Genomic DNA, 27,416 nt, shown 5'->3' with positions numbered 1-27,416 from the left:
GAGTACAAAACCTAAACCAAAAGTATGCAAACATCTTCTGACCTCTCTCTCTCTCGTTTGACATTCCTCGAATGAGTCTTACTTTCCCTTGAAAAAACTCAGTGTCCAGTTCCCATGGCTTAATTTCAGTTGATAGGTAGGAAAAAAAACAAACTCAGCCCAGTTCCCATGGCTTAATTTCAGTTGATAGGCCTCAGGTACAACCAGGGTCTATTGCATGAAACCCAACAGAAAAGCTTCGCCTGAGTAAATCATGCAACATTTCCGTTGCTCAATTCTTTTACTTCATGCTGGTATTGAATCCTTAATAATTCTAAAAAACAAAACATAATTTGAAGAGGAAAACAAAAGCCAGCCTTATACATTTGTGTTCCCTGCTTCTTCAACCATGTAAAGCATATGCAAAACACAGGCAACTTTGAACAACAGTTCAGATTTCATTTCATGTAAAATTAATGGCTTTGATACAACAGCAATTCCGGCTCCTGAAAAATCTGAACCATCCGTCACACATTGCTGAATACACCTAAAGCAATCACAGTTAAGACACTACACTACCGAACCCAGTCCAGAAAGAAAAAGAAATTCAAACATCAGACCCATAACCAGCAATATACAGAGCACAATGCTTTCTTTTGAAGGGCGCGAGGGGGAAGGGGGAAGGGGGGGGGGGGGCGCACAAACAAGATGGGCATCTTATTAAACTAGGTTAGCTTAAGGAAGCTGTAGAGCTTGACCAATATTGGCACATTGAGGGCAATAGGAGCTGGATTTGCCGATTCTACACTGTTAATAACTGCTGCTTCTCTGTCCCATATATATAGCCCACTTTGAAGACTTGTGTATACATTAAAGAAAGAAAAAAAGAAACAAATGAAAATTGAATCAGCTACATACAAGGGTGAGGGCCCCAAATCACTATCTGTCTGCGAGCTTGCGCTTCATTGGCGAGCTCAATACCGAAGAGTCCGAAGCAGCAATGGAGCCACCATTTTGGGGAGGATAGAGACTTCCAGCCACAAGAGAATCACTTACCAGACCAGCTTCGTCAAAGTTAAGCCTAGCATTGACCTTCCTAGTGCTGAGAGAGAGAGAGAGAGATAGATCAGTAAAGGCATCCTATTGGATATATGCTCCATAGACTATCATCTGACAAGAAAATTCCATTTGTATTCTGTATATGTTAAACCATACAGGATACATGTGTGGCATACTCACCATGTCAATAATTATGTTCATGTATATACATATATTGAAATGCTGACGAACATGCATGTCTATATATATTAACGAGAAAAGGGGTGCCAGCATACCTGTTTAAACGGTTATTGATGACCGTCAAGTCCTTGGAAGGGCTCTGATATGCATGAGTGCTCTCACCAACACATGCATAGTAGCTTTTAGAGTTGTGTGAAATCAAGGTCTCCATCTGAAGCAAGGAACACAACCAGTTTCAAGAAACATCTAAAAACAAAGAGGATGCCAGAGCACCATGCATAAAGGCAAACAAATTCCATCAGTATTTTTTGGAAGTTAAGATTGCATCACAGCAGCTGTTTATCGTTGTGGTCCTGTGAAGATTATCCCCCAACATCCTCAAATAACAATGAACAGTTTAAACAGCCAAGAATTTAATGAGGACAAAAAAAGAAAAAAACAAAAATAAATAATAGCAAGAACAGCCAGCAGAAGGAAGTAACACGAAAAAAATCAGCAAGAAAGCCCACAGTAAGACTGGCTTTCAATAAGGAGAGAATCATGACGAGAACCCCACAGCGGAAATAATAGCAAATGAAGCAAATGCAAACAAAAGGCTGTACCTTTGATGAGCGAAGGGGAGACACATAAATGTTATGTGTTGCAGAAACCTTCTTGGGAGACATGTCAGGAAGGCTTGTAAATGGAGACAACCGGGGAGACCCTGGAGGTTGACCTGTTAAGGACATACATTAAAGCACTATCACTTATTACTCTCAAAATTTGCCATTTACACTGGGAATGTATATTTTAATCTAATGAAAGCATGGAAAATCACAGCCAATCAAGGTCATCACTGCCCAATGAAATGGACAGTGATGGAGATAGTGGCACCCACCAGAACCGGACATGACCCCCAATGGTGGGTCTCACTCTCTCCAACAAAACCCATTATTTTTATTTGATGACCTGATGTATGGCCTTCCATGGCCCATTGGATTATGGTATGATCTCCCTATACACTAACCTTCTCACAAGTCACAACTAACTAAACAGAGAGAGTATGGTATACCATCAGCTTTGTTATTCTCTTCAGGCATCCTGATAGTTTTAGCTGCAACTCCTGCAGGACCAAGCTCCACCAAGAGAGGCTTTACCGCTAATATGAACAATTCATTATAGAATCTGATGATATCAACATGCTCCTGCCCTGCTTTCTGTTTCCAAAGGAATTTCAAATTATTTTTCTGTTTTTGATAGGTTAAAAAATTTTATGGTCTAAAAAGGGTGATGACCTTAAACTTTCCCTTAACCCCATCCCATGCCCGGGTAAAGGGGCATATTGTTATGTTAGGTAAGCAGCCAACGTAAAATTTTGTCAAAACTTATCATGAATCCTGATAACTATTTTACTAAGGATATAGCATTTAATAGGACAAAATGGAGAACCAAGATTCATGTAGCTGACTCCAATTAATTGGGAAAAGGCTAAAATGATGATGATAGATTAAAGAATTTGAAATTAGAATCCATCCAACCCACAATTTTACCAAAAGCAGATCACTCCAGCTGGTTTGATGCAGTTGGTGCAAATGGACTCTAAGCCTCTGAAGCTATACCTTTAAAATGGAAAGTTGCAAGTAAGTGGTAAACTTGCCCATTGAACTAATCTACTGACTGATTCTGGATCTCGGACCAATGAATGGGGATATTGCCAATACTCAAAGAAAAAAGGAAGTGACTTAGACAAAAAGAGAAATGCCATGGACAAAAAGAAAACAAAGTGACTTAGACAAATCTTTTTTGTCGATAACCTCTGACCAATCAATTGAATGTTGATTAATAAGTAATCAATCGAACACTACTTGAAATGGTTCTTTTGTTCAGAAACGAAGTGTTCCAAATGTTCTTGGAAATTCTTGGACCATTTGTATAGATGTGCATTTGGATCCCGATTAATGGATCTCTTGGTTCGAGTAATAAGAGGATCAAACCATTTCTTCATGCTCTTCTTCAAATTCAATAAATGTTGGTTGATCATATAGTTCACTTCAAATTGCCCCAATCCAATGGGTTCTTTCAAAAAACAGGGGAAGGGGACAAAACCAGTTGAAGTTGGCTGGTTTGGTCGCAATGGAAGTCCTAACAACTTCTTCCCTCTTCTAGAGATTAGAGGCAAGGAGACCGCCTCTCCTCATTTCTCTTTTCAATCATAGTCGAAATCTTCAGCTCATTTATTACTAAGATATACAATTGGGGTATGCTCGAAGGCCTTGACACCTGGCAGAGGGGCCCAATCCTGTCTCATTTACAATTTACAGGTGATACTCTTGTCCTCTGTGCTGCCACACCACAGCAAATCAACCAACCCTGGTTAGTTATCCAGTTTCAAGTTTGCAACTAGGCTCAGTCAAAATGTCCAAAACCAAACTCATGAATTTAGGAATATATTCAAGCCTTAGCCAAAAGAATGGGGTATGGCACTCAACATTACTGAGCAACTATCTAGGCTTATAACTATGCTTAGGAAACCCCAAAAATCCTTATTGGACAGGGGTTTTGAGTGTACAGTAGCAGCCCGTAAATGTCAGTTCCTCTCCTTTGGGGTTCACAAAATCCAAGCATCTTTCAAATATAAGTCTTTAGGATGCCTGCATCCATTGAACACAAACTAGAGTGCATGATTCCTATGGAGTGGGGGCTCGTGCCTCACACAAATTCCACAATTAAATGTGGGAAACAGTACGCTTAAACCCCAAGGTGGGCTGGGCATAAGAGGCCCTCAGAATGCCAACTAGCCTCTGCTCTGCAAGTGGCTGTGGCATAATGCCACAGAAAATAAATGGCATGAGGTGATCAACCATAGACATGGCTCCCAAGATGCTACCCGGCTGCCTAGAGCAAGAGCAACTTCCAGGGCCTTGGGTGCCCGGAAGCCATCATTGGCAGCTTCCTATTTATCTCAAACAAGTTTCTGTATGCTGTCAAAACAGGGGACCAGTGCACTTTTGGAAGGCCTGTGGAATCAACCTTGACTTTAGGATGTCAACTTCCCTAGATGATCTCACATAATTTTAATTTTTTTTTAATTTTTTTTCACCCCGGAGGATCAGTCGACCTGAATCAGAATAGCCAATCTGGATTGACTCACTGGAGGGCTGATCTGGGACCCAATTCTGGATTTTATAATACTATTCAGGCCACATTGGTTTCTCGGATGCAACCTTCGCTAAAGCACAGGCACTGCTCACAGGTGTCAAATTGCCCAATAGGAAATCGGGGTCTGTTCTATTAATTGAAGCTGCTTCGCACAACACCAACTGTGCAAACAAATCTTCCCCTTGCCCATGGCACACTGAAGTATTGAACACATTTTTCATATATCTTTAAGCATTGTTTCCCACTACAAGTCACTTGAAGCACAGATGGAAGGAAGCAAATGCCATGGAAGACTCTTAGGCCAAAGACGGGGTGTCTAGACCAGACCTCTGTACACCCCCCACCATAACTTTACCATTTTAACAAGGTAATTTTTCTACAAAATACACCGACCGATGTCCTAGCCCACAAGTGCCATATGTATACCATTTATCCTCATTAATACAAAAGTCAATTCATTAAAAGAGTTGGCTGCTTTGGGCTCAAAGCCTCAAGTTAGCCATAAGTAGCTCATATCATTGATTAAAACAGTGTTCAGTTTTGAGATCAAATATATCATAATTCAATGAAGCATGGTACATGGTACTATGATCCATTCCCAGTGAAGGGCCAGTGGAGATGAACTGTGCCAGGGTGAAGGTCCTGTTAGACCCCACTACAGTTGATATCCACTTTCAATCAATCATCAAGAACAGATGACAGATGCACTTTGCATAACCATATACCAATATACCATACTTGGCCGATGATGGTATACTTTCGCTTCAAGCAAGTTTCTTTTAATCTCTTTAGCCCACACCATACCCTAATGTCGGTTTCCATCCATTTTGGCCTGAACATCGTGGCTTAGAATTGTCAAAACTCATCAATAGACAAAGAGACAATAAAGGACGCATATTTACCCCGTTGCGGCTTGTTGATGGCCAGTCAACAAAGACACTCCGAAAGACCTGGGGTTTGCATTGAGGTTGTTTCCTATAGTTGAAAATGATTTCCCTGAAGGTCAAGTTTAAATGGAAAATCTGCAACAACCAATGAAAAATATGATAAGGACGAAAACCAGGAAAAAAAAAAATACAGAGAAAAAACTACTAACCAAACAGACCTTAGAAACACCATAAAAACTGCAAAGGATAATCTGGTCAATATGCCGATTGAAAAATAGAACTGTTTGGCGATTAATGATCTGTTGCACAAGACTATAAACACTCTCCATGACATTGTTGGGTTGCTGTAGCCTTTCACACAAGCTCTTGATTCTTATGGCAGCTAATTTTAGAACCTATAAATAAGAAATAAAATCTCATGAGAATTATGGCAAAAATATAGAATTAAGAGCATGTATTGGCACGTTTGAGCACATTTATATGTGTATTGATGGATAGAATGACAAACAGAAAAAGAGAGAAAGAGAGAATAGACATATAGAGAGATAAATGCATGTCCGTACAATGAAAATTTTATAGAAAAACCAAATACCAAATCTCAGAACCTAGACCACAAATAACATTAGGTAATTAGAGTAAAATATTTTGATAGTTTATCAATAAAAAATGAAAAAATGTACAAAAACTCATGAAACGAATCAGCAAAACAATAGGAAGACGAAGCACCTTTCTAAAGAAAATACTTATTCCTGTTTCAGCACAAGTTTCCCCTCCTCCACCAGGGCTGGGCCGTGTTGGGCTGCATATGGAAAGTAATAAGTGATAAATTCTTATACATAAACAATAAAAATAATAAAATGCAAGCTGGTAGAGATAATTAAATGCAAGAATTCAGAAGTTGCAGAAAAATGCAGTTTCCCATTATCCACTGAATTACAATATGTTTCTATTGTACCTTGCAAAGGCGGACTGCAAAGGAGGTTGCAACTTTGATTTGAAACAGTTGAAAGCCAACAATCTCTCTTTAACAGGTGATGTGAATGAATTACGCTCACCCAGTACACCCACAGCTTCAGTAGAAACTCTTTTGGGAGACATGACAACTGAATATTTATCTGCATAATCAATACAAAACTTATAGAAAAATATTACGAAAATTGTCAAAATTGCAGGAAGTCAATTCTTCAAGAAGAATATGAGATAAGAAAACAGGCAACACAAAAAGAAATTAGATGTCCTATAATGATAAATAGGAAGCCACTAATACCACACTAATTACTACAAAGTAAACAAAACTATAGGAGCGATCATAAACAAGTTAAAATGCAGCTTCTGTCCACAGCTGCTTAATAAAATAATTTCAAAAAATACAAGCATATCCTCTTATATACATGTACAAAGAGATACAGACATAGCAACATGCACAAACTTCATTATAGGGAGCTACCCAAGTTGCCGCACAGGGAACCTTTTTGGCAATGTTTTGAGCTCCTGGTTTCCCTTTTCATTTTTCTATTTGAGGCTTATATCTGGATATTATCCCCTGTATGTATGACATTTTTTATTTTACTTTGAAAACTCCACCCTCTCGGTGGTTTTTGGTATAGAGCTCCCAACTTGAGGTAATCCTATTTTTTGTAACTTGTAAACCTTTTCTATACTCAATACAATTGTTAACAGGTTCAAAAAAAATAAAAAATAATATATATATATATATATATATATATATATATATATAGATGATATAAACCTATAAAACTTAAATACAACTTGGCCTCCCCCAAAACTGGAAGTTACCACAAGACTGGACATAGAAGCACAAACCAAAAACCACTTCTTTAAAACACCTAAACATTAATAATGAACTCCAAGTTGTCATTCAGAAAAACAGATCTTTCTTTCAAATTTGAATATCCATTTAAAGATAGTTTTGAGCTCAAGTTCAAAAGAGGACAAAATACCTGGAGAAGTCTCATGCTTGTGCAATGCAGGTAATGTTTGCGATCCTCCACTAGAAATGCTATGATGCAATGCTATTGTATCCAATGAAGGCATTGGATCAGCAAGCAAGCCCAACCGATTTATCTCTGCTGCAAGGCTAGGCTTCGCAACAATCAAAGAGTTGTACATGGAAGAGCCTTTCTCCCATGCCATGCTCTCCAGTAACCTTTCTTCCAAAGAATTTAGATGCCTCTTCAACTCTCTAGGAAGTGTCTCCTCGTGCCTTACAAAGCTCTCTATCACCTTGCTCAGATCAAAAGCTGTGATACCAGTCCTTTCCAAAACGGCAGGGAACATCATAGTCACTGTCTTGTGTGTCGCCAAAACCAGTTCAGCTGAGCAAGCAAGCATGCACCTATGAAATCTCTCATTTGTTAACAATGATGTTAAGTTGTTATTGTGCAAAATTTGGGATTCAGCTCGGCACATAGCTAGCAAAACCCTAAAGTATAATTTAAGGGCCTCCATCCTTCTTTGCTCTGCCCAAACAGTATCCATTAGGGTTGCACTTTGAAGGCCACATCGGTCCCCATAGGGAGCACTTGGGAAAATGGCCTCTAATATTATGAGGGCTCGACGCATAACATCATTGGTCACATCTTTGTCACATAATGAGAGAAAGTGCTCCAATTCTGGTGAAGGACTAGGAGGAAGTGGGGCTACGACTGTTCTGAGCCATTTAGCAGTTGTCATGGTTGTGCTTACTGGGGTGGATGGTATCTTAAAGTTAGCATTGGCTGAGCTACCATTCATTGGTGATGCAGAAGGGGAGCCTGGTGGAGAGGCTGGACTTGTAATTGTCTTTGTTGGGGAAGCCAAGCAATCATATTTTCGCTGCAAAATTTAATTGTTTATCCATGTATCATGATAACCCAAGATTCAAATCTTTCCAGTATGAAAATTTTAGAACAACATTACTCCTCTGAGTTCTTTTAACATAAAGGAAGGCCTATTATCTAAGCTCCAGACATAGTCAGACTACAAATCCAAGCCAATTCTTGATATATGCATCATGAAATTTTTAGTCAGATTCCAAACAATCTGCACAAAAAACTTCTCCGAATTGCAGACAATTGAGATCAAAATACAGGGGACAACAGCCATCACGACATAACCTTCTGGTTCTGACACTGACCAGAAACTCAGCATGCAAGCACACCAACCTTTATGTTCAGGAACATAACATTATTTTGAGGCCTAAAAGTCACTAAATACAAAAAAATAAATTAAAAAAACACGACACAAATAGGAAACAGGTGTGTGATACAAACATACCTTGCATCCAGACAAGTTAATGGCACCTCCAGATAAACTACCAGTGCCAAATAGACTATCATCTTCATGTATAAATCCACGTTCATCAAAGTCATCCCTATCACATATTGCATCTTCATAATCTTTGTCCAGAATCTGTATACTCGATGCCAAATATTCTTCCTCCATAAGACCTTCAAAATAGGTGAAACTATCTGAAATGAAAACACTCAATTCAGAAAATACAGGCAGAACAATGGAAGCTATTATAAACCAATCAATCCCCAACATAAGAAAAAACAATAGTGAAACAGCACATTCTTTTCTAATAAGGTAATGAAGCAAAGCCCAAGGACCTGTATCAATGTCCTTCAGGTTCTCTGGTTTGCTCTCTGAGACCGAATGAGGTTTTTTCTTTAGAATATGAACTATTAAATTAGTAGCTTTTTGAACTGTTTTCCTAAGATCATCTTCCGATGTCTGGTAGATATTGCTAAGAGTTGCGATGAGATCCACACCCTTGTCAGCTTTCCTAACTGAAACACAAGTAAATAAAAAGTAAGATGATTTTGAAGTCATACAACAAAACACGATCACAGAGGGTATAAATAATATCTTTTAACAGGTTGAAAGGTTCTAACCAAAGCGTTGGGAATCACTCAGAGAAAAATTCCGCAAGCGTACTGGCATATGAATTATCAAAATGGCCTGTCAAAAGTTCCCAAAATTTGAGACAACTTCAAAGTAAAGCAACAAGAAAACTTCACCCTGCACATGGACAAGAGCTTACAAACAAAGACACTTGAAAGACAAAGCAGGAAAAAATTCAATAACAAAAATTTGACCTTTCCTTCTATTGCTATAAAAAATCTGACCTTTTTTTTTTGTAGGGTGGGTTTTCTTTTTTTTTCCTTTTTTTTTTTTTTTGTGGGGTGGGGGGGGTTAGTTCAGTAGTAGGTATCAAACTTTGGATGTACTGTGACAAACGTTAACCACTAAACAATTAATCCCAAGCCTGAATCCTAAAATCTTGACTAAATTATTTGCAATATATAAATCTAAAAAATTACTAGCATTGGAAGAAAAAGGAACACAACAGAATCTCATTCCATATGGTAATCATCATTATTTAGGATCATTCAATAATATTTTAGTATTTCCTATCAGATATAGGAAATGACAATATTTAGAGACATTATAAATAGTTTGAAAATATTAAGGAACTTTGACCAACTGTTTATAGTCTTCAAAGGAAACTATAAACATGCATTAAACTGTAATCCACTTTATCATTTAAGAAGTACAAAATTTTTTCATAGAAAACAAAATCACCATATGAAAATCAACAACTACATAACAATTATATAGCAAGACGATTTCCAGTTGTAAGTGTCAAAATATAGCCAAAAATACATCACAAAGGAATTGCACACACAAACCTTATGACGGAAATTATAGTGTCCAATAATATAGATTTATTCAATGCACATGTATCATAGATGATAACAATTTCAGAAAGGAAGTAACACTAACCAAGATAGAAACTAAACCATTTGTACAGGTCACTACATCTTTAAACGGGCTAAACGCATGAATTCGCAGCGCCAAAAACAGCAACCATCCAAATCGAAGATAGTCAGAGATGGGCTCTGCACCAATAGCAACCACTGACTGCTTCATATCATTTGGATCACTTGGCAAGAAAAATTCCAAGTACGTACGTTTGTAGTACCTAAATGAAACAGGCTCCATAATGTTAAAGCAAGAAATATGGCAGATATAAACCGTCAACATATGTGAACAGACTGATCAAAAGACAGTTAACAAGTTTGAAAATCTCATTATATGTTCCATTCAGAGAATTCTCAAGAATAACAATCAATGCAGTTTATAGAAATCATGGTGCCAGGTCCCAACCAGGTTTGAACAAGCAGGAAACTGTCGATCCTAACTTTCAGTTATTATATATGACAAGGATCACTTGTGTGACGGAAAAGGATGTCTGCATGCCAACAGGTTCTATAAAAATCAATCTAAACTTTCGTCCTCTTCCTCTACAATTCCGTTACATGTCAATCTTTAGTACCTTAGGAATTTGCTTCCTCATAGGAGAGCATGTGTAACAGTTCAGGGGCCAACAGTAAACCATGAGAACCAATAAACAGAGTGGTTTTAACATGCTTAATGACTGAATTTGTGTGATCTATAATGCTAACCAGTAAAAACAAAGGCCCAAGTTGCTAACTTCGACTTGCAATCATGTATAGTGAAGTTAAAATATAAACGGAAATTGGTTCAAAAAAGGTTCAGATGTAATTTGCAGTGAAAAACATAAATGGAGAATGATTCAAGAGGCATCAAAAGAATTAAATGTCAATCAATACAAGCTAGAATCGAATTATTCCAAAACAATGCAAACACTACATTTATAACCAATTGTTTGTTGCATGAACAGCATCAAGGATAAAAAAACATCCATTGATGGCATGGTTATAGCACATAAGGCGACCAGGAAAGAACAAATGAAGAATAAAAAAGGAATGAATGCTGTGTTTATATTAGAAAGCTGGGAATTAGTTAGATATCTATTAAGCAAGCTAAAGTGAAGTAGAAAAACAAATAGTTGTATGGAACTTGAAAATAGAAGAATGGGATATTGAGCACCGCGACACACTGTGCATGACATTGACACAAAAGAGCATAAAGAAAAAATACTGGAATGAAAATAATAAGAAAATGTTTATATAAAAGGGATAAGAGATGAAGACTCACTTGCTTAGAACCGCCAAGTGCACAAAATTCGCCTGCAATTCTTTTGCCTAATTCAAGAAGCAACACAAGTGAATCAGTCAGTACTTTGTAAGAATGGGAGATGAATCAGCACTTCCAAAACTCTAAGCTATAGCTATAAACTCAGTAAGAATTACAATCCAATGGTAAATCAATACCTGAAGTCTCTTTTCCCAGTCAGAGCCGTACAAGTTGGTTAGAATCAAACCGGCCTTGAGAAAAAACTGAGGCATCTCTTTGAAGAAATCCACAGCACTGGAAAATATACAACATACTTTATTGGAATTACTCAAGACTAATTATATAAAAGAGTGGGAAGGGGCTTTCATTCTAGATACATTAGAAAATGGTTCTCATGGTTTATATGACTTATTAAATGAAAATAAGAATTGGGTTACAAGAGAAGAAACAAAAATTCATAAAACGTGGATTCTTACTTAAGCTTTGCAACTCTCAGAATCTGGGACAACGTGAACCCAGATTCAATTTTCTCATGCGTATTCTTTGCAGGCCCCAATTTCTTCACAATAAACAACACAAAAGCAAACCAGAAACGCTCGGTTTCTTCAGGCTGAAACAGGGAGATCCAGAAAACATGCAACACATGCAGGGTCAAATTCTAACAGTAACTTATCAACAACAAACAAGATATCAGTGTGTATGGTCAGTACAAAACTACAAAAAATTAAACTAGAGAGAGAGAGAGAGTGAGAGTGGAGAGAGAAAAATAGAGAAAACATACAGTTCCACTTCCAAGTGCCGACATATTTGCAAGGAGAAGGTGTTTGCTTTCTCTGAACAGGCTCATCGCCTGGGTTGTGGTGTTCTCATCAAGCAACAAGCCCATCTAGCATTAAATCAATAGTTGTTTAAAGCAAGGATGATAAGCATAACTAAGAGGAACTTACGGATTAATGTGATAGTAGAGAGAAACAAAGAGAATATGACAAAGATATCAGATGCATCTCATAACTTCAAAATAGGGATCAATGGGATAGTAGAGAGAAATAAAGAGAATATGACAAAGAAATCAGATGCATCTCGGGACTTCAAAATGGGATTCAGGGATGAGACGAAGAGAGAGACAGAAATCAACAAGAAAACCGATATTGAGAGACGTAGAGAGGGAAAAATATATATATATATATATCTGCATTAGATGCATAAGAGAGACAAAAACAAAAACCTTGCAAAACTCCAGAAGCCTGGCTTCCATTCCTCCGCCATCTGAAATCAAATTACTTGATAAAGTCAGGGGCTTTATTTCCTCCATTTTCACAGGACCCATGTTCACTCCACCTTGCTCGGAGACGCTGCTTGATCCAAAACCATGGCTTCTACCTTACTCAGACGCCCTGATTGATCCAAAACCATAGCTTCTTAATAAGGTAAAACCCTAATCCAAAAACCAAAAAATACATAAAATAACAGATAATCATTGCAAATATATATAACACATGAGCAGAGAGAAAGGACAAAAAAACCCTCACCGCCATAGAAATCTTCCTCTTTTCATGCGATAACATTTAAACACCGCAAACTGCATCAGAACTCCATGATCGCCCTTCTCTCACCGCCTCTCTCTTCCCTCCTCCTCTCTCTCTCTGTAAGCCTCTCTCTGTAGCTCTCTCTCTCTCTCTCTCTCTCTCTAGGATTCTGGATCAGAGGGAAACCAAATCAGCGAGCCAAAAGTCGAGGGTTTGAAGCGTCCTATGAAAGCCCCTTCTTTCCCTCCCTTTCTCTCTCTCTTCACTTTCTCTCTCTAACTCTCGAGCGCGGGAAAACAGCATGGCGTCGACGCCATGCATCCCGGCGGGCATGCCCCTATGCGCATCTTCTTCCAATGAAAAATCGCCACGTATGCATGCATGGACGAACTCTTTCGGCATGGTTATTTACCCGCCAAAATGTACTTTGGCGCGAGATAAAAGCTACCGTTAGCGTACGTGTGGGGGGTTTAAAACACCGCCGTGATTTTTTCGAATCCGGTGATGGGTAGGCGCACCTCGCCCTTTTTCCGAAATTTCGGAATCTTTAGTTTTTTTCCGAAATTTCTGAAATTTCGGATTTTCGCTCTTTTTCGTCTTTATCCTTATTCTAGTTAGGTTCCAGTCTTCATAGCAAAATAGCTAACTTCGTTTCCATATACACAGGGCAAGCACATGTGGTACACATTCGGGGTACCTGTCTTTTTTTTTTTTTTTTTTTTTTTTTTTTTTTTTTTTGGAACAAGAGCAAAAAAAATATTATTAAAAAATTCGTTTTTTTGTTGGCTAGATTCTAGGTATAGGACAAAAGGGTTAATGTACTTTGTAGTATGAGGTACATGGCCTTAGTTACAATGGTCAGAGTGAGGGTAAAAATCCTAAATTAAATATGGTAACATAGAGCAACACATTGTCTGGTCCACACCATGGACGAGACTCCAGGGCAATGTTTTAAAACCCGAGAATTTTCAATTTGAACCCTCTATTTAGATGAAACTCGGTTGGAATCGAACTCGTGATAGAATAATGTGGTTCTAGCTTCGTTTCCCTTTTAAAGCGACCCTTATTTTTTATTAAGCTTATTTAATATTTTTTTAGGTTTTTTTAAATCTATGTTCCTTGAACTTATTTTTTAATTATAATTTTTATATTTATTTGGATCACCTATTCGAATTGATTTAGACCTGATCCGTATTGTTGATCCAGTGACCCGATACGGATCATGGTTGGAAAACTGGTCTAGGGAACAGTCCTGGCAATGATTAAAAAATAGTGGCTCTAGCATATGATGAGAAAGTTAAGAGACGGGCCCAAGCAATCCTAGATGGTCTTCAACCGCTAACAAAAAGATCAAGGGCAGCAGTGGTTGAAGGACATTGACATACCATTTTTTGGTGGTTGATAGGAAGACGTGATCTGTAAATTTGATAAAATCAAAATTCTCAGAGGCTCTGCGGTCTCTATTAATCGTGTTTGAAATGAGAAAATGGGGTATCCAACTCGAATGAGAATCGGACGGGACCAAATTATAGAATTTTAGAGAGAGAGAGAGGATCTTCTTGAAAGAAAATTGTGCTCACACAATTGTGGTGGTTCTTCCATTATTGTATATATGATAATAGTACAATGATAAAAGATTGCAATCCATATACAATTTATATTGTCAACAGTTTCCTTTGTATTACATTATATAATATACATTTTCATATATTGTTACATTACATTCTCTCGGAGTTTATTTTATGTTATGCACGATTGGAAATGTCAATATTTAATTCTTGTGGCCTTTAAAAAAATTGGGAGTACTCAATTTTATTTTTATTACTGCCTCTCAAACTCGGTTGGGGAGACATCTAAAGTATGAGTTTGAAACAAAGATCTCAAAAAATATCATATGATAGAGGCTTGATAAAGATATCAGCTACTTAAAGCATCATATGATAAAGGCTCGGTGAAGATGTAAGCTACTTGTTTGCGAGACGAAACAAAACATTACAATAGCAACATTTTTCACACATAAAATGATAGTCTAACTTAATATGATTTATTGGGCATGAAAATCATGAATATTAAAATTGTCACAAAAAATTATTGATTGTTTAGAAGGAATAAGGAAAGACGAAGCCAATTATGCATCTATGGATGCCATAAATCGATATTCAACTTCAATACTTGAACGAGTCACATGCAATTGTTTATTAGCACTTCAATATATACAGTTGGAATCAAGATAGGTGTAAAACTAGTGGTGGAAGAACGAGTGTTTGAACAACCATCCCAATCAAATATTAGAGAAAGTGTATAACTCAAGAGAGCTAGTAGATAAGATCCGCATACCAGACAACTGTATACGATTAAGATAACAATGAATCTGCTTAACTGCCCCAAAAATGTGCAATTATATGGGCATATGCATAAATTCACGTATTGTATTGATACTATGCAAAAAATCAAGTCATGGTGATGTATTGGAGTGTACCAACAATACTTCGATAAATAGATGGATCAATAAATAGAGGAGAATGACCATAAACATTATTTTTTGTAACCATTGATGTTGAAATAGATTTGGCACCAAGCATCTAAGCAAGATCAAGACGATCATTGGCATATTTGGTTTGTGACATAAAATTTTCACCTGAAAAATAATATACCACTATGGCAAAAAAGTAACGAAGAGGTATCTGATTGTGGCTAGATCGGAATGAGACAGGATGATAGAGAGTGGGTTTAGGGATTTATGGTGTGTAAGAGATAATGGTTTTAGACCGATATGAGGAAAGTAGAAGCTAAAAAGTAGTGAACAGAAAACGTCAAAAAAAAAAAAAACAATGAGAGGATTTGATGATGAGAGTGTATTGAGTTGGATAATACAACCTATCGATAGAGAAACATGGTTGTAATGAGAGTATGGAGTTGTGGAGTTACACAGGCTAATGGAAAAAAGAGAAACATGTTGTAATAATAAGAAAGATAAATGGTTTAATTGGCTGATCAATACTTGAAAGAAAGGTGTGCACCGTCACCTAACGAAAAATTTGCCCAATACAAAATTTAAATTTTTAGTTTATTTTATTTATTTTTTAATATTTTTTGGATCATCATTTCGGGCTGATTCAACCTAAGGATCACAGATATGGCGATATGACACGGATCAACAATTCATTCTACCGATCCGGATTTTGAAACACTCGTATGGACTGCATTCGCATATATTTTTTATTAATCACTAAAAGTAACTTTTTTATCAAAAGGAAAAAGAGGAGCTATATGCTTTGAGGGGACAAAACCAATCGAGGTGGCCTGAGGAATAAAAACTATGTGCGATGGCATCTTGACCGTCCATTGAGCATCATTAAAACGTAATGAAGATTGTAACCAAGATTATAGCAACTCTAATTATAGCCCAGCCAAAGTTTAAGGAAGGTTAATTACTGTAGTTCATGTGGTACGTTCTACCAAGAACCGCCTCTCGGACTTGAACGAGTGTTATATGCATGGTTATCAAGATCAAACCAGAGTGCTTGGTTGGACTGCCAAATGGTGTTTTGATTAGTCTACTCCAAAGAGAAAATCAAGTTTTTGATAAAAAATTGGTTAAAATTAATGTTTGACTAGTTTTAGTTAACCGGACCGGTTAAACAATATTAGATTATTTTTTTTATTTTTTTTTTGCAATTGCCGTTTTGATTTGGGGATTATATATTATGAGATTATTTATCTTTATTATAAAGAGATCATAAGTACTCCTAGCCATTAGATGTCAAATTAGATGATGGCATGAAATATGTCACAAACTTCGAGAAATTTTTTTTTTTTGAATTTGAGTACAATCAATGAAACTCTTACAATCATCTGATGAGAAATTTGATGGACAAGAGTATTTGTTACATCTTTGTACCAAAAATAAATGGTTGCTTTGTATATTTTTCCTTTGATAGGTATACTCCAACCGATTCAATCATCATTCAAATCGGTCTTGATTGAATAAAAAGCCTCTCTTATTTGATGCCCGATCCAATTTTGATAATACATATGCTTCCAAACATTTAACTGCTATAGTTCATAGTAAATTGAGCTGAATTCATCCAAATTCATCTCACATGGACACATGGGTTTAGTTACGCCTTCAGAACGTCGACTCCACAGGGCTGGACAAGAAGCTAGGTGGAGCTGTAGCTCTGGAGCAAGTTTTTCAACTGGATCAATGCATGTATAAACCCGTAGCCGCTAATCAACAGGACTAGGTAATCGCCTTTCCTCATTTCCTCTAACCGCTTCTATTTCAAGTGGGAAAAATTGGCCTTTGAGAAAATCATCTTATGTCGGATGCCTGTAGGAGAGAGGTTCTGGCTTGGAGGAAGCTTGAACCGAACAGTCATCCCTTCATTTCGAGCGCTTTACTACTTGTAGTTGTAGGACTCCTCCAACTTAGCTAGCTGAGGTTATATAACATCTTAGCAGCTAAGCTAAGGAGAGGGTTTCGACACATTTGGATAAATTTAAATTTATATGTTTTATTACAAAAATTTCACCTAGAATTTTACCTTCTTATTTATCAAAATCATGTACGGATGTGTTGTATATTAAAGGTGGATTTTGGGATTGGCATTTTAACTAATTTGTGTGTGATAGTAGAGTACATGAAAATATTTCATTGTCCCTCAATTTTCCAAGAAGGGATAGAAGTTAGAACCATTCATACTCATGATGTTCGCAGTTGTCTTAGTTACAACTAAACAAACCTTATTTCACCACACAAGCACGCTCAAAACCATGTATGAATTTGTAAATATGACCATAATTTAATGGAGCATGGTATACTGTACTCCAAAGGAGCATCCACCATCCAATCTTGACCATAGAAGGAAGAGATCAATCACAATGCTAGAGTACCCAAGCGCATATTGCTGGAAATGTGAATGCCCCTTTAGAGAATTTGATACTATGCTCCATTGGATTATGGTATATTCTACATGGAAAAGTTTATATAAGATTGACACTTCAAAATGTAGAATTACGGTGCACCCTAAAATCCTTTGAGTAAGGTTGCTTTGATTTCGAAAAAATATCTAATTGATCATATCGACATCGAGCTGTATAGATATAGAGAATAAAAGAGTTTTCAAATTTTAAAAATAGTGCATATTGCAATACATTTTTTGGACCATCAATTTTCAAGATTTTTAGGTATTTATAGATCTAATTGAAATTTCACAACTCTAAGATAGAAATAGATTATTGTACCATCTTAAGACTATTCGACACTAAATTCCATTTCATGACAAAGTTTTGAGGTGCACCTTACTTTGATTATTTAAGGTTGCAACTTTATGCAAACCGCACCCATTCCAATATAGGAAGATCATTTTTATATGATATGAGACCTTATAGAAGTACATAAAATTAGTAGGAAATATATATAAGAAGACTATTTGCCTTTGATATATAAAAATAACAATGACAATTGGATGTGAAATTGTTTGGTTGGGGATGTGTCACTAATTAGGTGCAAAGTCCAAAATAATTTTTTTAAAAAATTGTGATGCACTTCAATATATCATATTTCACATCCAACAGTAATGACAAAAAAAGTGAATAGTCTTATAATATACAATCCCGAACTAGTAAAGGGAAGTAAAGGATCATTACATTGGGCAATTCTTTTTTCCCCTTAACAATTAAGAAGTGTTTATGGATATGCATAATTGGTTTGCGTGTGTGCTACTGTGCAAAATTTTCACTTAGGACTATAAAAAACTAGATGCGAATCACTGCCATTTATTGTACCCTTGTTGGGCAAACTATCCTAAATGGAGTTTTTTTTCCCTCTAATAAACAATTTTGAAGGATATTATTTGCCACCTGACAGGAACTTTAACTTCATTAAGGATAGTCTATAATTTTTCGGGATTATTGAGCCCCTTTAATCTGACAAATTACATTTTTTGAGTCCCCATCCACTGGGTCCTTCCTGACCCTATCCAGCTGGACCCGACTGGATCTGGACCCGAGCCAAAAGAAAAAAAAAAATAAATAATAATATATATGGACTCACCGGGTCCAATTTTTTGACCCACAGAGACTCGGGTCAGGTCTGGGTCCATTGCCTACCATCCACAATTAACATATGAGTCGTGTCTGGCATTGACTTCAATCTCTGCAGCACTGCTTTGCATTTTGCCTAGCTTGTGTTCCATTCTCGACACTATTAGTGTGAGTGAATCACAATTGGCCAGTGTTTGTTGTTAGAATGCGATCTCCACCATCCGCTATTGAAAATGGATGTTGGATGTCCGACCTACTGTTTGAAAAACTCAGACCAACCGATTCTCCCAATTCAACTCGAAACTGGTGACCAGTCAAAGTATCTCACTAAATTAGGTATCAGAAATCACCTAAAAATGTCATTAAATAACATATTAATCTAAAAAATGTTGTATTTAGAATGATCTGAGAATCGTCCTCTACTGTGTAAGAAGAAGAATTTTTTTTGTATTCCACTTATAGGAGAGAATCTCACATTATAAATCCTATGTGATATATAAAAAAATAAAAGAAAAATATCCTGATGCAATCTGCATAATCAATGAAAGAGGCATTATGAGACTTCCTAAAGAAGTAGGAAAGTTGTGTGCACGAGATGTAAGAATAATGTGCCAATTTTAGAATCACAGATGTTACCCAAGAAAAGAGAGAAAAAATACCATATACGTCAGAAAGTACGTGTAGATATTAGATATGAGCTAGAAATTGGTTTCAAATAGCGGTTTCAAGGGGAGATTTTTATGGTGGTTTTGGGGTGTGTTTATGACCTCAGATAGTGGTTTTGGGGGGATTTCATTTTTCTTTTTTTAGTTTTCAAAATAGTGGTACTTTAGAGCGACTTTCAAAAGATGGGTGGTTTTTTGGTCACAAATCTGATCAGCTAGGCTTTGATACCATGTGAAAGAATAAGAATTTTTTTATACTCCACTTGTTGGAAAAAATCCGATATATGTACAATGTTAGTGTGATATACAAAAAAGAAACGAAAAATATCCTAATATAACTGCATGGTAAAAAAAAGATCATCCTATCTAACGGATTAAAATAAAAAATACACACAATTTCACACCTACACCTTGTATGGACTTTTTAAACTTTTCAATACCTTGTTTACATCTTTTTTTGTTATTTTCAAAGAAATTGACGGAGTCGCATCGACTCGGTAGTTCATCCATTCGAGTCAATCGATAGGTGACCAGTTGGACTCATCGGTCCAATTTTTAAAATACTAGTCCCACCTGTGTGTGAAGTATGCAGTGCCTTTTCGACGTGGTTATTCCCTTTTCATGGAGAGAACAAGAATGTGGTAGAGATTTATTGGTTGCTTTTTATGATTGATAATGGAATTTTTGACTTTGGAAAATGATTGTGTATAAAACTATAAATTTGAAGATTGATATGCCACAAGAAAGGAATGTTGGTTTCTTTTGTGCTTGCGCGAGGCGACCTCCCAGCATATTCCAAGACATGAAAGGCAGCAGGCCTACACGACACAAGTAATTTAACACGAAGATAAATGATATTCAAAGTATGGGTGGCAATGGACCCGGACCTGATCCGGGACCTCAAAGGTGGATCTAATCTGGTTTTGGATATGGGTCAAGAAATTGGACCCGGTGGGTCAAGTATTTGTCCAAATATTGGACTCGAACACTAATCGGATCCAGGTCCCATGTCATTTTTTGACCCGACCCAACCCTCTGTCACCCCAAAACAAAAGTGGGGCTTTGACTGGGCTACGCATGCATGTTGGCTTTTGGACTAGGTTTTCCTTTGGGCTGGGTTCGGGCCTTGTAATGAAGCCCGCATGCTGGGATTGGGCTGGACCCAACGAAATATTTTTGGGGCTGGGCCCGAGGACCAAAATTAATAATTATAATGTATTTTTATTACACAACTTATATTCCTTATTTTTATAGGGCCTGGCCACTTTTTTCCAGGTTGGGTAGGGCCAAGCTCGATTTTGTCGTGGCACGAACCAGGCCCAGCCCATTAAAGCTCCTATAAAAGTAGAAAAAGTATACAGTACGACCATTTGCTTCCGAAACAAGGTAGTCACAATTAATCTTAACCATTGAATGTGAAATTGGGTGGCTACACTTAATTCATTGAGCAAGCTCCAAGTTCAAAAGAAAATTTCTCAAACTTTATAACACAACCAGTCATCAGATTTCACATTTGATGATTTTAAATAATTGTGACCTTGTATCGATGATAAATAGTCTCGCGGTATATAATTCCATAAGAGTAACACCCAATTTAGTTTTATTGTGTAAAGCTAACTAGGAGACATGCGATCACCTACTTGTACACTGCTCTTTTAAGTGCTAAATTAGGGAATTGGCTCAGGAATTTTTGGCTTTCTTTGGGTTAAATTGCAAAAAATTGGGCATCCATTTTCGAAGTGGCTCTCTCCTATGGTGCCCAAGCTCAGGAGCCATCTCTAGCACTGATAATGGAAGTTCTTGAGCAATGAAAGAAATAGGATAACTTTTTTAGAGCATCAATGCTCCAGGACTTGTGGGAGCCATACAATTGAATTCTAATAAGGAATCACGGCGAGGTAGCAAAAATGGAGATAGAGGAATTGGGTTGTGGCCAAGACAATATCAGCTGGGTTTTCATAGCACCATGTTTCAAGTTCCATTCCTACGTGACCTTATCAAAAAAACTCAAGATAGTAAAAATGCAGAGATTGGGCCTATGGTTGTCAACAACTAGGAAAGTAAAACCTGGTTTTGGTGAGAGCTTTTATACAATGGTTATAAATTGGATCGACGGCCCTATGATTGTCATCACCTTGGGAAATAAAACATGTTTTTGACAAAAATACTTATGTGATCTTTTACTGGAGAATAATATTTTTTATTTTTTTATATCACCCATTTTGTTTTGGCAAAATGTCACTTACAAGTCGTCTTATTACAACAACATATATTTCAAAATAAAATCAACATGACAATAAAACCAAGATCTTAAAACTTGATGCCATTGAAATAACTATACACTATACTTGAAAATAAAAAAAGTAAAATTACAAGAAATAAAAGAAAAGATTGTCAGAAATTACCTCAACCGGGTTTATTACACCCCAGATCGAGTCACCACCATCTGATGGATTAGGATCGATGTTCTTACTTCAATCTCAAACCGGGAAATCAAGTTCAGGCCAAGTCAAACTAATGGAACATGAACTCTTTTGATTACAAATTCAAACCCTAGGTGAATTCCCTTAGCAACCTAATTTGAGAGAGATGGATTCTCTTAAACCCTAAAACTGTTAGCCATAAATTTATAGTTGAGAGATAGGAGATAGAATTACTCCATAACCTAAACCTTTAGGTTCTTTCACAATGTGGGATAGGGAGAGATCAAACATGAGATAGAGAAACTTTGTTTAGAGGGAGAGAAACATTTTTAAGAGAGACAAAGATATATAAGGTGTAGGGATTTTAGATAGAGACAATCCCCTTTTTATAGGCTTGAACAAAATTATGATTTTTTAGGGATTTCCTTGGCTTGTTTTTTCTTGTAAGATTGAACATAGACCATCGATTAAGATTGACTTGTGGGGTGAGAGATCTGAGACATCATTTCATAGATGGGCCATCAACATTATGAAATGTGCATGAACCTTTATCCCATTTCCTAAACCACTTTCCCATCAATAGAAAACGAGTTAAATTAATTTTACTTAAATATTGTGTATTCCATAAAATAACACATCTCTACCCATATTTTCCATAAAATCTATCAAAGATATATCAAGTCAATATCTATTTTTATATTAAATCAATATATGGTAAATACATACTCAATTCATAATTTGACCACATGTCACAATTTAAAGTTACCAAAACATAAAGTCACATGGACCACAAAACAAAAATTTCCATAAAATAGAAAGTAATAAGAGGTGGGACGTGCCACCCATGGGAGGCATATATGGGCCCCACCTTCTAGAAACAGGGTGGGCCCATATGCACAATGGGCCCCTATGATTATTTTTTATGCATTTAAAATTAACAAAATAATTTATAGTGAATATTAAAAAATTGTAAAATCAATATCTTTAATTTTATAAATTTTAAAATTATAAATAAAATATCCAAAAGTTCATAAAAATTTAAATAATAATTCTAAAATAATCATTATCATAAAACAAATACAATTAAATTAATTTAATGGGAAATATATCCATATGGTTTATGAATTAAATCAATAATCATGGGGGCACTCCACTTTCAACTATGGACTACAGACCACACTTGCTTTATCAGCCCGACCCAGTGTTTCCTATGACCCACAGTCCAAGCAGGGGCTCATTAGTGGGCCACTAAAATCTAGCCGATGAGCCAAGGAGTCGTAATCCCAGTATGTGGATTACAGGTCATCCCCTAAAGACGAGTTTAGGTCACCAAGACCTGATGCGACCTAAACTCTATGGCGAGTAGGGAGATCTCTCGCATATGCATACGTTTTGGATTTCTAGCTTTCCCGAACGATCTGCCGATATGCATGCCATGTGATGACACATGGATGAGGTTTTGAACCTCAGCTTTGTAGGCCACCATCACACACACGGGTCACACAGTCCCTTGGCTCACTCATTCGAGCATATTCTCCGACCTCATCAAGGGCTAACCATGAACCCTCATCGTTTATTCTTTATACCCATGTAACATGGGTTTTTTCCAACCGACTGCCCTAGATCGTCAAGCATAATCCGGTATCTGCAAACATCGTTTGTATGGTGTCCACAAGACCGGACTCCCACTGAGTTCATGTTCCACTCTATCATTTCATTTTATAAGTACTTATTAAACCTTTAAAGACCACGTAAACCCAACAGTTTTCATGCAATGTTTATAAATTAGATCGACATGGTGAACTACCAATTCGAGAAACCGATATGGATCAGCAGTCCGATAGAATAGACCTATAAGAAATTTATAAATGAGAACAAAATAAAAAATAAAATGTAAGACGAGATCGACCGGTTCCCAACGAGAAATGTCTAGTTCTTGATATATTCAGGGAACCAAAATGATTTCACCAATTTCTCGAGTCGAATCACGCAATTATGATCCGACCCCATGTGTTTTAAAACATTGATACCATGGAAAACCTATCAAGGATGTGAACTGAGGGGACTGTAAGATGGCAATCCTCCTTAATCAGGCCTTGAAGTCATTTTAATAATCCCAAGCTAACAATAAAAAAGGAAAAATTTATCAAAATACAACTAAGCGATGGGTTGTTTAACATTTTATCTTTTTTCAACTCTTTCAACTCAATTATTTGTATTTTGATGATTTTTTGAAATCAAAAGAGACCATTAAAATGCTAAATAGTTTACGTTATATACATTCTGATCCATTTTCCAGAAAAAAAATAGGATGACTTTTTAACAATTTTTTTAGCGAACTTTCGCAGGGAGCTTTTGGCTATCGTTTAGTCATCATCCACCACATGGCTTAGTCGCACCACTTTGCAATAGGCGGAAAACGCATAGGCGCGTCATAAATAGCCAAAAGATATTATGCTCTCGAGGGAGTATACTATAAATTTACTCCTTTTAGTAAAACCTCATCAAGGATACAAAATTTTGGGGATGTAACCTCTCAGTTAATATAACCATAATAGAAAGAAGTTCCTAATCATACTCTTTATCATCATCATCATTATCATCAAAGCATTTTCCCAACTAATTGGGGTCGGCTGTACGAATCTTGGTCAGCCATTCTGCTATATCAAGGGTCATACTCTTAGTGAGGCCATAAGTCCCCATATATTTTATCATTATTTCCTAATCACACTCTTTATATACTTAAAAAAGATACCTCGAGATTGAATATAGACTATCCAACTTCTAAAGGGTGAGATCCAAGTGTTAGAAAACTCAAAATTTCAAAATTTTCATTTTGAGGATAATCATCTAATGATCCTTAGGTAGTTCTCAAAATCAAATTGAAAAATCCTATTAAGTAGGTCTTCTAACTGAGGGAGTAGATGTACACTATGCTCTCGCAGGAGCATAGTATACGTGTTCTTATTAATATATGGCCGGATAGTTTGGTCCCCCATTGTTTAAAAAATCTACCCAATACAATGTAAACCTATAAGATTGGGTGCGGTTTCTATTAGGTTGCAACTTGAAACAATCCACTTAAACAGTTCAATTGAGGCGTACCTTAAAATTTATCATAACATGTAATTTTATTGTAAAAAATTATTAGTGTTATCTTAAAATCTATTTTCATACCTAATTAGAAAATTTTAAATTTCAAAAAGGGTTAAAATTAAGTAGATCTATAAATATATGAAAATCTGGAAAATTGACAGTCTAGATAATGTATTGCAAGATGCACTATTTTCGAGACTCAAAAACGTTTTTTTTCATATTCATACATCTCAATGTCGAAATGATCGATTAGAGGGTTTTTTTAATATTAAAACAACATTTCCGATAGATTTTTGAGGTGCATATGTAATTCTACATTTTAAGATTGCAACCTTACATAAACTTTTCCCTTTAAGATTTTTGGCACTGCCACCCATGTATTGGGTGTCAAGAACATGGACGCTCGATGAATAAAAAAGGTCACCAAATTAGCTCGAATTATTAAAATGTCGGGATTTTATTTCGTTGGTTGGATTTGAATTTGAGAATATCTCATCATATTTCTACTGTTTTTTAAGGAAATTTATAAAAATGCATTTAACTCGTATTTTCGGGGGAAATTTATCAAAACACCCATTAGAAATGCGAAGTATTTAACATTTTGTCTGTTTTGCAAATATTCCAACCTAGGGCAATGTATTTTTTAATGGATATTTTGAAACTAAATCCAAAGAGAAGGGTAAAGTGTTAAATCATTCATATTTCATAAGGTCCTATAACCATTCCTATGCAGGGCTTTGCCCAAGGGAGTAAATGGATAGTATGCTCTCTCCTTATGGAGCATACAATCTTTTGGCACAATTAAAATCAATTTTTGTTTATTGTGGCTGTTAGTATTTACCATGCTCACATGAGACATATGTGCCTTGTTCCTTTAGAATAAGGTTGGTTCACTTAAATTTTGCCCCTCTTGGAAAACTTGGCTGGGAGTTTTAATTTGGTGAACCACCGGGTTCTTTAAATCCACATTTTCTATAAAAGAAGGCTATATGCACATTTGGGATCCAGTGAAGCCAAAACTTGGATCTTCGATTTGTGGGTGAAATGGATCTTGATCGTCCATTAGGGAAATGTATGTCTCATGGCAAAATGTTCACCAGACAACATTACACAATAGTTCAAGTATTGTAGAGTGTAATGTAATTCTTTTCTTTTTTCTTAAAGCTATGTAAATAGACTCATTCTTTTCGTGAAGGTAACATATTGTGTACATCAATTTTGAATAGAATTGAAAATAGTAGTTAACACTTAATAAGATGGGGTAATTAAAAAAGGAAAATTGTTTATTGCGGGCTGGACCGCATTTCTACATATGCGGTCCAAAAAGTGTAAAGCATCCATCTTAAAAATGGGTGCAAGTAGGTGTTCCATCCAAACATAATAAAAACTAACGGCCCAAATGTTTTCTTACTAGAATTATTATTTCTAGTTTTTTAAATTTAATTATTTTTCCATATTCATGATCTCCATGTTAGATATTACATGTCCTTAAAAATTAAGTCTTAAAATCCATCAAAAATAGATTTATTAAGAGGCCTGCATTTCTACATATGCGGCCTTGGCCGCATAGAAACCAGGTCCATTAAAAAAATTGAGGTATGAAAATGGCAAAAAAAAAGAAAAGGAAATGAAACAAAACAATTGAATTTATAAGATAGGAATACATAAAAATAAAAATATTCCAATTGAAGACAGTAATTATTGATGGAAGACCCATCAAAGAAACAAGTTTATTGATGAGAAAAGAGGATGCAATAATTCCATGGAAACTTATGAGCCCATAGAATCACACAGTAAAAAAGGTCATCTTGTGAAATGCACAACAAAGGGGATTTTCGCATAGGTATGATTGGTTATAGTGTCGATGATCGTGACACAAGGTCGCAGGTTCGACCTAAAAGTAATCCTATTTTGAATTAAGATCAACGAACAAAAGGAGTTCGAAGTAGAAACAATTGTGATACTGACTCGGGCATGCATATCATAAACTCAGTCTAAATTTGCAAACACAACTAAAAACACACACACACCCAAAAATAACATCAACGAGGATATACATCCACAAAATGGAGCTCAATTTTATTGCAAATAGTGATAAAACTCCGAGCAAACAATCACTCATCCACAAAAGCATGAAATGAAGTTTTGCCAAAAGGCATACTGATACAATCTCTCCATTCTTCACATATCTTTGAGCTTGGGGTGCTCTCCCAAGACTGATGAAGGAGCTGATATGCATGCACTTGGCAACTAAGCTTCCTCAATAATCAAATCCAAACAAACCCATGCACACACTTGACCATATGTGCTATGCAAGCTTTCCCTTTGTGTTAACAAACCAATTTCTAACCCTAAAAGAGTTTTGAAGGCTAATGCATAGCATTTGACAGTTGAGCTAAAGAAGTCGAA

At 36.4% G+C, this 27,416-nt stretch overlaps 1 protein-coding gene across 3 annotated transcripts; it reads right to left on the bottom strand.

Annotated features, from left to right (window-relative positions):
* Nucleotides 1-417: 417 nt before the first annotated feature.
* Nucleotides 418-12,982, bottom strand: RBR1 (retinoblastoma-related 1). Of its 3 annotated transcripts, none has more exons than XM_088870130.1 (19): nucleotides 12,779-12,982; nucleotides 12,475-12,684; nucleotides 12,031-12,135; nucleotides 11,726-11,859; nucleotides 11,447-11,543; nucleotides 11,271-11,317; nucleotides 10,032-10,230; nucleotides 9,140-9,206; nucleotides 8,855-9,034; nucleotides 8,520-8,713; nucleotides 7,205-8,078; nucleotides 6,199-6,358; nucleotides 5,970-6,042; nucleotides 5,462-5,638; nucleotides 5,259-5,378; nucleotides 2,270-2,414; nucleotides 1,821-1,933; nucleotides 1,314-1,429; nucleotides 418-1,081 (listed from the first exon to the last, which is right to left on the bottom strand). In XM_088870130.1, exons 2-19 carry the CDS (start codon nucleotides 12,574-12,576, stop codon nucleotides 919-921), a joined length of 3,066 nt encoding a protein of 1,021 aa, XP_088726256.1. In that variant the 5' UTR covers nucleotides 12,577-12,684; nucleotides 12,779-12,982; the 3' UTR covers nucleotides 418-918. The 3 variants fall into 3 exon arrangements, with proteins under 3 accessions (XP_088726256.1, XP_006844661.1, XP_088726257.1); XM_006844598.4 differs by having other exon boundaries at nucleotides 12,475-12,643; XM_088870131.1 differs by lacking the exon at nucleotides 9,140-9,206 and having other exon boundaries at nucleotides 12,475-12,643.
* Between the last annotated feature and the right edge of the window lie 14,434 nt (nucleotides 12,983-27,416).

Source organism: Amborella trichopoda, chromosome 6, assembly GCF_054954075.1.
Source record: "Amborella trichopoda isolate Santa Cruz 75 chromosome 6, AtrichopodaSantaCruz75HAP2 v2.0, whole genome shotgun sequence".
Classification (NCBI taxonomy): domain Eukaryota; kingdom Viridiplantae; phylum Streptophyta; class Magnoliopsida; order Amborellales; family Amborellaceae; genus Amborella; species Amborella trichopoda.
The sequence above is the reverse complement of the archived record's forward strand: the minus strand, read 5'-3'. Positions and strand labels throughout refer to the sequence as shown.

What these genes read in the sequence shown, in the direction of transcription:
- RBR1 (XM_088870130.1), bottom strand. Translation starts at nt 12,576, where the DNA reads ATGGGTCCTGTGAAAATGGAGGAAATAAAGCCCCTGACTTTATCAAGT. An exon ending in ACTGGGAAAAGAGACTTCAG is followed by an intron (nt 11,318 to 11,446) that starts GTATTGATTTAC and finishes TTCTTGAATTAG; the next exon opens with GCAAAAGAATTGCAGGCGAA. An exon ending in CTCCCCTTCGCTCATCAAAG is followed by an intron (nt 1,430 to 1,820) that starts GTACAGCCTTTT and finishes TCCTTGCTTCAG; the next exon opens with ATGGAGACCTTGATTTCACA.